Source organism: Leuciscus leuciscus (genome assembly GCF_965113295.1).
Source record: "Leuciscus leuciscus genome assembly, chromosome: 20".
Taxonomy (NCBI): domain Eukaryota; kingdom Metazoa; phylum Chordata; class Actinopteri; order Cypriniformes; family Leuciscidae; genus Leuciscus; species Leuciscus leuciscus.
The window spans coordinates 4,788,885-4,804,621 of record NC_138744.1 but is presented as its reverse complement, the minus strand read 5'-3'; the positions used below and the strand labels follow the sequence as shown (position 1 = coordinate 4,804,621).

The following is a 15,737-nucleotide window of genomic DNA, read 5'->3' as shown; positions in this document are numbered from 1 at the left end:
CGGAACGCGTTAGTGTCTGCCTATTTAATTTGATATTTTAGGCTTTATTCCATGCCCCATGTTTAGTTACAGAGATGACAGATATTCATCTCTCTGAGGCGTCATGCACGCGCCCCCTGGAGGACGATTTCACAGAAAACAGTTATGGCGTTTTTATTTTATTTTAAATATGCTATTAGTATTTAAAATCTTTAAAAAAAATTGCGTAAAAAAGTGTTTTATGCTTTATATAATATGTATCAGGTTTTTAAGGCTCATATAGTGTATGATATAGTGAGAATATGGAGCTCATAATCGAGGTACACCTTTTTTTTAGAACCCCAAACTGAGTACAAATGTGCAATTTGGCGCAGTTGCTAAATGGCAAAACAATAAGAAATTCAGATAGCTTGTAATGTAAATCAATGCGATATAGTATAACATACAACTTAAAATGCACTGTATATCACTTGTATACAGGGCTTGACATTAGGCTAGTGAGCAAAAAAGTTAATGTCAAAGCCCTGTATAAGTAATATATATATATACACAGTGCATTTTAAGTAAGTAGTCTGTTACAGTATACTATATATCAATGATTTACATTACAAATCTCCCTAATAATGTCTAAGTTTATATTTAAATGTTTTATGATAAAAGCTCTGTAGTTTTTATTGTGGAAGGCAAAGCATATAATGCAATAAAATACAATGATGATTGAGAGATGAACAAATAAACGTTAATCAAAAGTATGCTGTATCAAATTTGACTTGATTTTAATATATATATATATATATATATATATATATATATATATATATATATATATAAACATACAAATGGATAAAGTACCGCTAATTTGCTTCAGTCCAGTAAGTTTTCATCTTGACATATTACTAACAATATAAAAGTTAATAAATTAATAGTAAGATTTCACAGCAAAATAACACGTACCACATCCTGGAGGGTGACGTTTTTAGAATTATACAAAAAGGACTTTTACTTGCTAAAAGTATGAACCATCAATCAGATGTAGAAGATTGTGTGCAACAGGTTTTCAATACGTTGATAAATTAGAGACCTTAGAAATTCATGCATTAATTATGTTACAGTAAACTATTACCATGATGGAAAATAAGTACACCGTATAAGAGACAAAATGACAGGAACACATTTGTTTTTTTCAAACAGTTTAATTAGTTTCTTTTTAAACTGCATTACAGTAGCCTCATGTAACATTTTTATCAGTTATTCTCTTTACACCAACACAACGTGATTACACCCAAAATGGCAACAACTACAGCAATGCCTGTGGAGCGACACTGACACAAATACTGTCAAAAGAAACTAACACGCACACACAGACGTCTACAGAGACTAAAGCGTCTCGTAGGTGGGAACAGGAATGCTAAGGCGTGTCAACTATGGCTTCAGCTATGAATTGAGTGTGTTGAGAAGAAGGAATGGTAGGGCCTTTCTGCTGTCGTAAAACTTGGTGAGTTACTCTTTGGAGTGCATGTACACTAACAGGTCAGCAACACGGTGGCTGTAGCCATATTCATTGTCATACCTGTGAGAAAGAAAGACAAAAGAATATTAGAGCACTGCTGACTGGAATATAACATAGCTATACCTAAGTTATAACTTCATCGAAATAGCTTTGAATAGCAATCTTAAAAAAAATGTCATTATGGTTCTGCCATTTGACAATAAATTTCCCTCAGTATTTTTATACTGTGTTTTCTCTGAAACAACTTCAAATAATAATAATAATAATAATAATGATAATTTAGACCTAGCAGTCATTGTAGCGAAATACATAGAAAATGTTTAATGCAAAACATTTTATACAGTAAAATAGTCAAGGTCAAGGCATGTTTTTCACAGATTGAATAAAATGAATGAATAAAAAGTTATTCTTTTTTACTTTAATGTATCAATAAAAACACTGTAAAAGTATTATTCAATATATAGCTTATGCCCAACCCTAGCTACATCTATTTTAAGCTATTTTTTTTTTTTTTTAGCTTACCAGGAGATAAGTTTGACAAAGTTGTCATTGAGGGAGATGCCGGCACCAGCATCAAAGATTGAAGAGTGAGTGTCACCAATGAAGTCAGCAGAAACAACCTAAAAGAAAACAAAAATTAATGAACAAAACACCCATTTCTGTCCATTATATGTGAAAATATGCATACGAGTTGTGGTATTCTAAAATATTTTTTCTGTTAACTTACTGAATCCTCTGTGTATCCCAGAATTCCCTTCATTGGTCCATGAGCGGCCTTCTTGACAGACTCCTTGATGGCAGCGTAGCTGGCGGGCCTTGTGAGGCGGCAGGTCAGGTCAACAACGGACACATCGGCGACTGGCACACGGAACGCCATACCGGTCAGTTTGCTACAAAATAAAGAGAGAAGGTAAACTTCTCCAATCGATATCAAACTCAATCAATTGATCTGTCTTGTACTACTGACCCGTTAAGCTCAGGAATGACTTTGCCCACAGCCTTGGCAGCGCCAGTAGAAGCAGGGATGATGTTCTGGTGGGCACCACGTCCATCGCGCCAGGCCTTGGCGGAGGGCCCATCCACAGTCTTCTGTGTGGCGGTGTAGGCATGAACTGTGGTCTGAGAAGAGGTAAAGAAAAGAAACAATGAGAAAGACGCATACACTACTGTTTAAAAGTTTGGGGTCAGTGAGATTTTTCTTTGAAAGAAGTCTCTTATGCTCAACAAGGCTGCATTTATTTGATCAAAAACACAGTAAAAACACTAATATTGTAAAATATTATTACAATTTAAAAAAAATGTTTTCTATTCTAATATATTTTAAAATGTAAATTATTCCTGTGACGGCAAAGCTAAATTTTCAGCATCATTACTCCAGCATCATGTCCTTCAGAAATTATTCTGATATGATGATTTGCTGGTCAAGAAACATTTCCTATTATTATCAATGTTGAAACAGTTGTGCTGAAAATCGAAATATTTTGTAACATTATAAGTGCTTTTACTGTCACTTTTGATCAATTTAATGCAAAAACAAAAACACTGATCCCAAACTTCTGAATGGAAGTAATGACTAAATACACTAACGCTGAAGAATTAAGCAAAATAAAATCCTAGTGCGATTATTAAACCACAAATGGCTAAGTTTTAAGTACATTTAAAGTGAATAGGCAGGGCTTTAAGTCTAAATGTGAATTTTGCACATTATGTTGCCCATAAGCACTGATGTCATGCTTTTTAGCCTTTATTTCTAAGCAGCAGCAAAGTGTCATAATAGAAATCAATGTCATAATAGATGCAAAATGAGTTTGACAATTTTTCATGCAGCCCATTTTTATATATATTTTTAAATCACCATGAACTCAAAAGGGACAGTTCTTGTTTTTTAATGGAATATTGCAGTATTTATTATAAATGTTTTGTCCATGCACATTTATTTTATTATATTCATATCCCCTCATAATATTTAATCAGAATAAATTCCCCTCCCCAACAACATCTCTTCTCAGGGACAACCTGTCACTCACATGAGATCAACCAATAGCAAACCAAAACCATCCAATGATTCATCCATTCCAGACAAAATCAAATTCAAATTCAAATTCAAAATGCCGTTTCACTCAATTATAGAAGTCAGAAAAGGGAAGAAAAGACTATCACAACTTCTGTTTCATGTCAACTCAAAGAAGGACTCACGTAACGCCAGGCATCAACTTACCATGAGGGCCTCCTCAATACCAAAGTTGTCATTAATAACTTTAGCCAGGGGAGCCAAGCAGTTAGTGGTGCAGGATGCATTGCTGTGATGTTTTCAACAAGAAAAACACTTGTTACTTTTGTTATTTGCTAATGTTGCACCAAAACAGAAATGAGGTCATTAACTTAAACATGCATGCATTAAATAACTCATTTACATGCATAGTACTTGGTTTGCTCACCTGACAATGGTCATACTGGAGGGGTCATACTTGTCTTGGTTGACTCCCATCACAAACATGGGAGCATCAGGTGATGGGGCGGACACAACCACGCGTTTGGCGCCGCCCTGGATGTGAAGCTATGGGGAACGAATTTCAGAAAATATCAGTATTATACTAACATTTGATGCTATATATTATCATTCCAGATCTTGCAGAAAGGCAGACTTACTGAGGCCTTCTCAATGCTGAGGAAGACTCCGGTAGACTCAACTACATACAGGGCACCAGCATCACCCCATGGGATCTCAGCAGGCTTCATGCTAAGTGCAAATAAGACAGAGAATTAGCACAACACTACAGGATATGCTTGAAATAGCATACTATCATTATCCTTGTACTATTTCTGCAGTATGATTTTTTTTTTTTTTTGAATGCATAAAATAAGCACGAGTTGCCGAAACAGTACTATATCCCACAATGCACTACTTCCAGTGTGATGAATACCATATTATCAACTACAAATTTTGTTTAAAAGTGGATTAAAAATGCAAAATAACCATGTTTATTTCTGAGATGATAACTAGAGACTATGCAATGTTTGAAACTTTTATTGGTGCATTACTCCATACTGTTAATAATATTTTTTAATAGTATTCAGTATGCAGTATATACTGTGTGCAGTGTGATGAACATTGCCTAAGTTTCCTAATATGACAGTATTTACTCTGAACTACAACATATTTGCTGTGTCAAGGTTGTAGTTATATCCTTACATTCCTGAAGGGCGACTATGATACAGTATATAAGACTAATAAAACTTACCACTGGAACACAGAGATGGAGTGACCATCAACGATCAGTTTTCCATCCTCATGGTGCACTTCTCCCTTGTAACGGCCGTGAGTGGAGTCATACTTGAACATGTAGACCTGTAGGGAAAGATTTATAAATTTTCTTGACTTTTGAAGTCGTTGAAGATATTATAGTCGTATAATATATTATGTTTCATTTCATTCAAATGTATTTTTGAGCTAAGCATAACCTAAAATGTATATTCACTTAAGAAAATGTTTAATATTTACATATTTTTGCTAATACACTCTAGTGTTTTCAGCATCATTACTCCAGTCTTCAGTGTCACATGATCCTTCAGAAATCATTCTTATGTGATGATTTGCTGTTCAAGAAACATTTCTTCTTATTATTATCAATGTTGAAAACAGTTGCTGCTTAATATTTATGGAAACCATGATTTCTTTTTTTTTTTCAGGATTCTTTGATGAACAGAAAGTTGAAAAGAACAGCATTTATTTTAAATAGAAATCTTTTTGCAACATTATAAATGTCTCTACTGTCACTTTTGATCAATTTAACGCATCCTTGCTGAATAATAAATTATCAAATTCTTTAAAGATAATCTTACTGACCCCAAACATTTGAACGGTGTACATTGTAATCTGAAGTATTTCCATGTTTAACCGGATATACAACAGGAAAAAATGCATTTTGGGAATCAATTTTGTATACTGGGAATTGACTGGATCATGAAAATGGGTAGAAAAATAAGAGGGGTTTGTGACATCTTCCGAAAGTCATTTCAGAGGTAGAAATTATATGATCAATTATGATATTTTTATACTAGTGCTGTCAAACGATTAAAATATTTAATCGCGATTAATCGCATTAATGTCATAGTTAACTCACGATTAATCGCACATTTTTATCTATTCTAAATGTCTCTTGATTTCTTTTTGTCCCATTATTTTTTTCTCATTTTAATGCTCTTATCAACATGGAAAAGTGGATCGGCTTGCTTTGTGCAAATGTTTTTTTTATTGAAAACAACATTGGCATATACTGTAGTGTTCAATTTGACACTAACATTCTCACTTGGAGCAAATAATCTCTCACACAATGTAACACTGTCTATCAATAAAAGGGTGAAAGAAATACTGACGAGGTCCTGATATTGACGAGGGGCGGAGCATTCGCATCAGCTGTGTGTGCTTGGCCAACAAGTGGTATTTCAGACTGGACGTGCTGCGATGATAGCTCCGTTCACAACGACAAAACACACAATCACTTTGGTCTTGTCAATTGAACCATTTGGCCACTTTTTTTAAATTAAACTTTCCATTCAGAATCTTATTGGCATCCATTTCGACGTTTCGCGCTCATCATTCATCCACTCAAAACGTAATGTTAAAGGCGCACACTGGACGAGAAGCGAAGCGCAGCGCGTCGTATTTAAAATTCGAACACATTATTCTCTATGAGTGTAGGCCTACACCCATTCAGCGTTTTTATTGCTGGCCATAAACTGAGAAAGTGCGCGTCCGATGTGCGATACAAGTTGTCCTAGACGCGGCTTCTCGTCAGGCCGGCTCGCAAGCCCAAACAAGTGTGTGCGGCGTGCCTGTTGTTTTGTTTTCGGTCAAGCTAGATCTGGTGGTGTTGTAGTTTTACGAACGTTACTAGTTGTTGCAAAAGCATGTGAAAAAAAACTACAAAGTTTGTTAGGCGTTAATCGCGCGAAAAAAAAATTGACGCAGTTAAAATGGGTTTGCGTTAACGCCGTTAATAACGCGTTTAACTGACAGCCCTATTTTATACATTACATATTTTTTCTTTGAAGTAATGTTGTGCACCAATAAATTGTGCTTAATAAGACCAGGAATATTCTTTAAAAAAAAGTTCAATTTCATGGTAGATGCTGAAAAATCCCATTAAATTCACAGCAAAAGCTGCATGTTTGAAAGCATCTAAAATCACCACATGCAGGTTTATATGTTTGTTTAACTTGGCTGATGCTTTACACAATGCTGATCATTTGTGCTTCAGCGAATCTCACCATGTACTGCAGGTCAATGAAGGGGTCGTTGATGGCGGTGACTTTAATTCCCTTCTGCAGACAGGCCCTGAGGACCAGACGGCCAATGCGGCCAAATCTACACAAACAGAGAGCAGAGTTATTTCAGATGTTTCATAATCACACAATCTGTCTTGTATCTGTTATTTTCACAGATTCTTCTGCATCTGTCTGTCCGCAGGAAACATGATGGAACATTCCACTGAAGGACTGTGCAATTCATTAGAAGAAACAAGGGAATATCTACATGGCTTTATTTAAATATATAAACATATGAAAGGTAAGAGGAATAATTCATTTTTGTCAGTTGCCAGCATGATTATACAGCAGATATGTGTGTGTGTGTGTGTGTGTACTTGAGTGGATGGAGACGTTAAGCTCATCCAGGGTAATCCTGTCCTTGTAATCATTCTGAATCAGGCCATTTGCTCTATCTCTCTCTCTCTGTCTATCTGCATTTTTACAATCTCTATTTATGAAATTATTAGCTCTGTTCCAAAACCTAGTGAGCTTCCTCGCTGTGTCCGGCTTTAAAGCAGTGTCCCAAGTGAAGTGCCAATGAGGTTCGTAAAAAAGTTGTGAAAGTAGTTTTTTCATACAATTGAAAAATTTCCAATAGTATGACTTTTATGAATACTTTCTTGAATTAAGAAAATTCCAAGTATATTTATTACAATGCAATCAATTTTTTTTATTTATTGCTTACAATTTTGTCATGTTGAATGTCATATGTTAAAGCCATCAAATGTCACGACAGATCAGATCAGTGAACTTACCCATTGATTCCAACGCAAAGCTCAGACATTATTGCAAGAGTGTGGATTGTGGTTTTGAACCTGAAATAAGAGAAGACAAAAACAAAGGAGGCTTTTAGAACAACAGCATCAACTTTGCACTTATCTATCAGGCTGTTTTGGTACTGAATTGTCATTCGTTTTGAATAGTCTCATCTTGTGATTTGTGCCCATCAACTTCCACAGATAAAGAGAAAATAATCAAATAATAAGATGGAGTACATTTAATTTGTGAATAGTATTTTAATAAAATAATAACTTGAACTAATTGAACTATTTCATGATTTATATCATTACTCTGATATTGATTTACTTGGAATTTTTATTTTATTTCCTTACTATAAGATTTTTATCATATATTGTAAAACTTTGTCCCTTATGACTAAAATATGCATATTAGTGCCTTAAAAGTAGTAGGGGTAAAAAAGGTACAAATATTACCTTTTTAGGGTACTGTCCCAGTGACAAACTGTTTGCATATTGTATGTTCATTTTAGGAGTGTACCGCCCACCCTTACTAGCAGCTTAGTGGTCTGTCTAAACACGCTTGTGGGATTCGCGAACATTCTCTGAGCCAGTGTGGTGTTCTGGATGGTGGGTGGAGGCTTGAACTGTTCTCAAGTTTGTATTGTTTTCGAGTCCATTGGCATTCTGTCTGGGAAATTTCCAAACCTCGTGCTCACAGGACCTGCATACTTTATTAGCCTGCTGGAGCAGAAGGTCCATTGTGTTTTGACATGTCTTTTATTCTCCTTTTTCTATGCAGAACAAGGGGTGGCAAGTCATAGTCATGCACTCTACAATTTATCCTTAAAGGATAACCGTTTCCAAAATGCAACCTAGGGTCTTTTTGTTAATCTACCCGAGGCAAACTTTCGTTTAAAAGCATAATTAGAATGGAATGGAACTGCCGGCATTTTGACAGTCAAAAATAGTCAATCTCCAAATGCACCGTAACAGGGAGGAGAGTAAAGATGGAAAAGCTCCTAAAGCTTAGTTCCATATAAATTCACGGATAATTTGTTGTTTTGTCGTTAGTGAAAATCAATATTGACCTTGTATTTGAAAAAGGATCCTCATATAAGAAGCAATACTAAAATTCAGAGTCAGTTCATTCACATTCGGAGATCGACTAATTTTGACTGTTAAAATGCCGGCGGACACATCTACAGTGAGTTGTTCAAAATCTTTCTTTTTAGTAAACTCTGTGTACACAAACAATGTTGTCAATGCTCGAGTTCATGTGTAGAGCCCCTGGTGATACTTCCAGCACAGTTTCATGTTGTGTCGAGCCTTCTTAGTGTTTTAAAAAAATAGTGATTTTTGATGCTATCATAGAAGTGCCCCATGCATTCCCATTCAAAAGGCAATTTGACCGAAAACGAAAATACGGTCAAACTTAAAAGTGGCGTTTCCATTCTAATTATGCTTTTAAACAAAAGTTTGCCTCGGATAGATTAACAAAAATACCCTAGGTTGCATTTTGGCGACAGTTATCCTTTAAACTTCCTCATATGCACACAGGAAGTTCAGAAATCTGCTGAAATATTGGCAGTGTGGTGGAAAGGGGGAATGTACATGCATTGCCAAACAATCTTCACTGTGGGTTTCAAAATGCAGCAAGTTGTCACATGCCTGACACCCTTTGCAGTTTTCTCTATTATTAGAGTGAAAAGCATGGCATGGTGTGTGAGGACGGATCTTATGTAATCTGAGCCTGACAATTGGACCAGAACCAAATATTTTTTACATCGTGCCATATATGGATAATGACTGTTAAGCAAAAAGGGATAAGGAGGAGTTAAACGCAACAGGGAATGGATATATTTGCATATTATGTGCCTCAGATTTATTTAAAATACAATGAAAAAGAAAAAAGTTAACACATTTCATGCAGATAAAAATATAAGTGACTTTCAGTTTATTTAGTTGTGCCTTTTCACACAAACTGGAAATCTAAATCTGTAACGTCTTTACTTTAGAAATGTTTAGAATAAGTTGATTTCTGCCGTCACTGTTTTTACAGCTAGACGTAAAGTAACACCCTAATGACTTACTTTATTGCTCTATTTTAAACACTTTATGCCTGTTTACAAAATAACTCCAGAGAAATGCATTTGGCATTACACTTTGTTTGACATTTTAAGATTTATGTCTACTGTATACGAGTACTCACGACAAAATATAGCTTTCTAAAAGCCCATAGATGTGGATAGTTGATGTAAAATGTCTGATCTGTTGGGTTTTAGTGAGGTATGGTTTGTTTTGAGCCCACATGTTTATACTTTCATCAAGACAAGTAGTGCACAACCATGCACACTGTCATTAATGAGACAAATGAACAGGTTTTCCATAGACACCATTGATTTGACCTCATCTACCCTTCTGATTTCTGTCTCTGGGCACCATTGAAATGGCCACAAATGACCTTCACGGTCTGCTTGAAAAGACAGTCTGGGATATGGTTCACATGAACTCTGTTACGGTTTGCAATGGATATAAAATCAATCCATCCTAAATTGTATGAATGCGGAAGAATAATACAAATGCTGTTCAGTGCATGTAAAGTTTCATTGCTAAAATCCAAACTGGGACAAATGTCCATGAGATTATGAGGTTATGAGCTTGAGATGGACACTACAGCAGCAGCTTTTATAGAGAAGAACTGCATGGGAAAGTCATTCACTATCGAGCACGTAGCAATTAATTTCCCAACGGCAATGACATTTTCCATGAAAACTGAAAAATCCCCCTCAGGCTCAGAATACAGCAACCAATCAAAGTGACACCTTGATCGATCAACCCAAAGTGAACATCTGGCCAATTGCCCCAAACCATCTCACTCAGATGGATCAAACTCAGTTCAGTTAGTGTAAAACACCCTTTGAATTAGGAATCAGTTGCTTTTTGATTTTTCCTGGTTTGTGTAATGCTGGCTGTACAAGATGAGCACTGACCCTAAACTCAAATGTGAGCTAATGCACCACAACCAACGCCCCACATCGCCAGACTGGATGAAATCAGGTCATTTATCTCAAACAACTCAAGGGCACTGTGGAATGAGACAAGGGCTGATGTCTATCTAGAAATAGGGTGACTTACTTTGATGCCAATGTCCTTGTAAATGTCAGTCTTAAAAGCTTGAATAAAATTCTGTTTAAAATATATATATACACAATTATTATTCAAACTATTTTAGTATTTATTTAATTTTTCAGTGTATTATAGTCACATCTAGACTAGGTCTCTACTCCATCTACAGCAATAAAAAATAGGAAAAGTACTAGCTACAATACAATGGCAATGTTACATATTCAGGAATTGTGCTGTTGTTAGTGATGATGAAAGAAGGAAGCTCAGTCAGTCTATCATAGCATGCATAAAGACAGAGCGTCCTTGCATCTGGCTGTGCGAAACTGAAGACATCCCTGTAATCTCCTAATCTGCCCATGTGTGTGTGTGAACCATGTACTGCACCTGACCGGCCTGAGTAATCCTAATCCAAGTCCCCTATTCAATGCGGTTAAGGACTCCCAGGATGCACTGCACTAAAAACGACAGACCCGACTAGCAGATTCAGCCTCAAGTTATAATGGTGCATTTAGTATGCAAGTGCGGCTGGTGCAGAAATTCTTTATTTTTTTGCAAATACTATTTGATAAAGTGGCCTTTGCTTAGTTAAGAAATGAATCTTTTAGACCCATGGAGGTCAAGCAAAGAAATCATCAATAAATGAATCAGTCAAATGATCAGATGAAATTCCAGAGACTGATCACATGACGTTGACAAGGTCATTCAGTGCAGGAAAACAATGTCCATGTCGGCATCTTTGGTTTCCCTTCCTCTTCTCTGACTTCTTTTCTTTAGATTTTAGTGATTGATTTTGGTGATTGGTTGTGTGATTCATTCGATTCACAGCAAATTGTGTCACTATGCATTTTTGTCAATAGATGGGGTCTGTCTTCTTAGAAAACTTGAATGACAAAAAGAACAGTGGAACAGAGCCAATGATGGAAACTGGTTTCCTGCCAAAAGCCTGCTTTCTCCAATTAGACCTGGATCAAATGACACACCCACCTCTGAACTGACCCTAAATTCAATTCCCCCACTGTTCTGTTTAGAGTCTCTCAGTCTTACCAACGCTGTCACGTGCATATCATGTGTAACATGATGCAAAACATTAAATGCAAATTTTCAAATTTTTATTAATTCTGGCTCCATAATATGATTGGATAAATACCCTATGCACACACCTATGATCACACATCATCGTAAATATCCCATTCATTTTCAACATAGAACATTTATAAATCTATTAGACAGACGTTCTACAAGTTTGTGATATAAGTTGGCATGAAATGGAAATTCACCCTATCTCTTTTATAAATGGATGTTATTGATCTAACAGTGAATTCACAAAGGGTGTCTGCGTTAACGTTTCTTATTTACTTTGAATGGGCGACGTCGTGAGTTGCCGAACTAAATTGTGGGTTCAGTTGTGTCGCATCACTGGCGTTGCTTGCGGCAGAATCGCCAACACAGGCATCAGCCAATTAGAACGCCGATGCAAATACCTTAGTGCAGACGCTAGCCAATTGTGTTCATGCAACACCGGAAAAGTAATGTTATTGGCTGTTGTCACTATGACAGTTGCGTCAGCACTCCTCTTCAGACACACCCTCCGTCAAGCGTCGACACCCCCGTGTAAATGCACCATTATTGGGAATGATTTATGTTTAAATTTACAAAAAAATTAACCTTGTAATTTTTTATCAAAATGTCACAACTTGATCTTTCGGTGAAACAAACTTTCGGTGAAACAAACTTTCTGGTAATGTATGCCGGACTTCTCCAATCATTTAGTCCACTTAAACCCCACCCCTTTCTTGCAATCGACTGCAAACCCGCCCTACATGTTTCACTGTCACAATATGGAGGAAAAGATCTGTCCCTATTACGACTTTAAGCAAATGTATTAGCTTTTGTAAATCAGTTAAAACATTTTTGTTTAAAAATGTGTTTAATTGCTGAATTCATGGTGTAGAACTAAAGTACCCATAATGCTCTTGCCTACCATAAATGGCCTACAATAAACTACGTTATTTGACTGAATAATTGTTTATAGTCATTACTGTGATTATATTACAATATTAAATGTATTTATTCATTTTGCTCTATTTGACAGGATTGCTCAATCTCCGGATGCAGTAGGAAGCACGTCTTCTTGACTAACCACACTGCCACACCTTCTCTTTTAGAAACAAGAGGACCGCATTTCCTCTGACCAAAAACACCCTGAGTGACAGAACAAGGACACGGGGACGAGTGTAACCAGGACAGTTTTTCTGGGACACACATACAGTCATTTAAGTTGAAAATTCTAATGCTGTGTGGCACATAATGAAACAGGAACTTCAAAATGTCACTTCGGAAAAAATAGCAAGCAACTAATGACAAAAGAAAAGGGTTTTGAACCCTCGTTTTCATTATTAAAATGACCAATATTAAGATACTGAGTAGAGAAGTATTGTATTCCTGGTGGTGTGCCTATAAGGCATCCTGAGGAAGTGCTGTGTCATTCCAGCCAGACAATAGCAGGAGAGGAAAACATGTTTTCAGAGAACAGATAAGCACTTTAACTAGTCTAGTACATAAATGTCTAACATTAGGACTATTATTTGTGTGCCAATTGTCACATTTGGCTTTAGTAGCAATTAAATTAAATTACCCCACACTGCAACCCACTGTTCCCCTTCTTGGCCCTGTTTTAGGACATGTTTGAGAAGGGAATGGTATTTTTACAGTAAACTACAAAAGTGCTAATTAGAGCCTGTAAAACCCTCGAGGAAAACAACAACCAATGCACAGTCTGCATGACTGTACTGTAGCGCATTCCTGTAATATTAAACATTTTCTAAAACTATTTTAGACTATTCATTGTATGACAATGCACAAATCAAGATTTTATTGTTAAATCATTGCTCATTGTACATTAGTATGACCTGTGCGCCATCTGGACAATTTTGATGAGGCAGACACAAGTGTCAAACCAGTGAACATCAATGCCACTTGAGATGTCATGATGAATAAATCAGTGAAATGGGCCATCAAATGCCCAGTTAAATTTATATAGGCTTCTTTTTCACATCATAGTATGAACACCAGATGAACACCCACATTTGCCTGGTATAAGGCAACATCCACTATAAGTGACACATAAATTGCCAGCTGAAGGCCCTTCTTGTTGCCAATGGCAACTGCAGAGTCAGACTGCAGAAGGTCAATAAGGAGGGATGGAGACTCCGTCTGCATGTCACTTCCTCGCATACACATAATATATTTCATCCTACAGTCTTCAAATTGCACGAGCATTATGAGCAACATAATTTATGATAAATGATCACAGCATAATAGTGAATAAAATGCATGAACTTATCTTAAACCAGTCTAAACCTAGTCAGATGGGTCTATTGGTTGGTTTAACAGCTGGGAAATCATCTTAAACCAGCTAAAACTAGCAAACCACCGTAGGCTGGTTTAATGCGTTTTATTCATCAGAGCATGTGCAGGAAATGACTATAAAAGCCAATAGTGAAGTTCAGTTTTACTCATGATAGGTTTTCAGATCTGAGTCATGTTCGCCACTGCAGCATCGAAACACGACTCCAGTCACGTACATGAGGGAGACAATCTCCCATGATTCTCACCGTGCCAACTGTGTCCTGTGCAAATTTACATTAAAATACTGGTAAAAGCCCTGGCATATTTATATTCTCGTATAAAGCATTCACAACGCCACTGTTATGAGAAAGAAATGTTGATTAATCGCAAGGCGTTATATCATATTTGACCTTGGCGGCTCATGTAACCTTCATGATGCGAGTGATGTCCTTTGGGTCGGACATCATTTCTGTTTATCTGCTTTTATATGCATTAGAGCGCAAACAGTTACTTGTATGTTAAAAAAGGGGGAGGTGCGTTTCCATCTTCATTCATTATTTGTCAATATCAATATGTTGAATAAATATAACTAACTCTTGACTCAAATAAGACTTCAAAAATGCGCTCGAACGACACAGTCGCGTTTCGAGAAGAAAAACACGAATTAAATTATTTCCTCCCCCTATTTCGCAGCATCTTTAGCAGATGGTACATTCTGGAACGATATGACGCAATGAGATCATCGCGAGCGCAAGGCACGTCGTTCTTCAACATTTATTTGCTACAAAATATCCTAAAACTTATTATGAATGAAATACATTTTTTATATTTTGTAATACAATTCTGGAATATGTGCATAATGTCGGATGAAATGTATGAATGCACCACGCCTAAGGCCTCCCCCTATATTCGTGCATCACGCAGAAACTGAAGGATTATATAACCGCTTTCGTACAAGCCCAAACGCAGTAAACAACATCCTGAAAAGCTAAACGTTATCTTGAAAAAGTTTAATAAGTGTAAGACATTTCACAATCAAATAATCCGACCCAATAATGATGTAGACCTATGAGGAAGAACTCACCTCCTTTAGTGATGCTGCTGCGGCTTCTGCTCAGTTTCCGCGTAATGCCGCACCATTTTATACCAGACACGTGCCACCGGGGAAGGTTGCCATGGCAACCCGACGTCACGTCGTGTTCGTATAATAATTTTAAAGAAGCGTATACGAGCCATTTATCACGAATGCTATGGAAATGCTAATGGGAAATTGGGTAAGACGATACTATACAAGGACATAGAGCGGATACTTATAGCATGCCTGAAACATGCGCAATTCGGAGATGGATAGATCTGATAGACTTCCAAAATGCGAAATAAAACGATAACAAATGCATATGCTCCATGCAGAACAGTATTATCTGACCATCACACGATGTTACTTTAATTGACGTTTTCCCCTCTGAAAGATGAATTCTGAAAGAATAATAAAAGGAAGGACAACGCGTCATACAGATGCAGTATTAAAGATCATAGGCTACATTATGCTCAGTAATAATAATAACAACAACTTGTGTAATAACTTGTTGATTCATACTTTCAAAGCATTGCTAAATTAAATGTACGTTTATGTTTGGTTAAATCATTTTCATATCTTATGATATGACTGGCCTACAGCAATTTGGTAAACCAAGGTTGTTTTAAATGTGCTATAGAAATAAATG

General features: G+C 36.5%; 1 protein-coding gene across 1 annotated transcript; it reads right to left on the bottom strand.

Moving 5' to 3' along the window:
* Positions 1-1,152: 1,152 nt before the first annotated feature.
* gapdhs (glyceraldehyde-3-phosphate dehydrogenase, spermatogenic) lies at positions 1,153-15,182 on the bottom strand. The gene is made up of 11 exons (XM_082148857.1): positions 15,098-15,182; positions 7,555-7,614; positions 6,761-6,857; positions 4,732-4,838; positions 4,139-4,229; positions 3,928-4,046; positions 3,708-3,789; positions 2,457-2,608; positions 2,217-2,379; positions 2,012-2,109; positions 1,153-1,549 (listed from the first exon to the last, which is right to left on the bottom strand). Exons 2-11 carry the CDS (start codon positions 7,581-7,583, stop codon positions 1,480-1,482), a joined length of 1,008 nt encoding a protein of 335 aa, XP_082004983.1. The 5' UTR covers positions 7,584-7,614; positions 15,098-15,182; the 3' UTR covers positions 1,153-1,479.
* Between the last annotated feature and the right edge of the window lie 555 nt (positions 15,183-15,737).

Bases quoted from the DNA above. Each gene is read 5' to 3' on its own strand.
- gapdhs (XM_082148857.1), bottom strand. From the start codon at position 7,583: ATGTCTGAGCTTTGCGTTGGAATCAATGG. The intron at 4,839-6,760 runs GTGAGATTCGCT...CTTTCCCTACAG, and splicing joins TCATTGACCTGCAGTACATG to GTCTACATGTTCAAGTATGA. The intron at 4,047-4,138 runs GTAAGTCTGCCT...CGTTCCCCATAG, and splicing joins TCAGCATTGAGAAGGCCTCA to CTTCACATCCAGGGCGGCGC.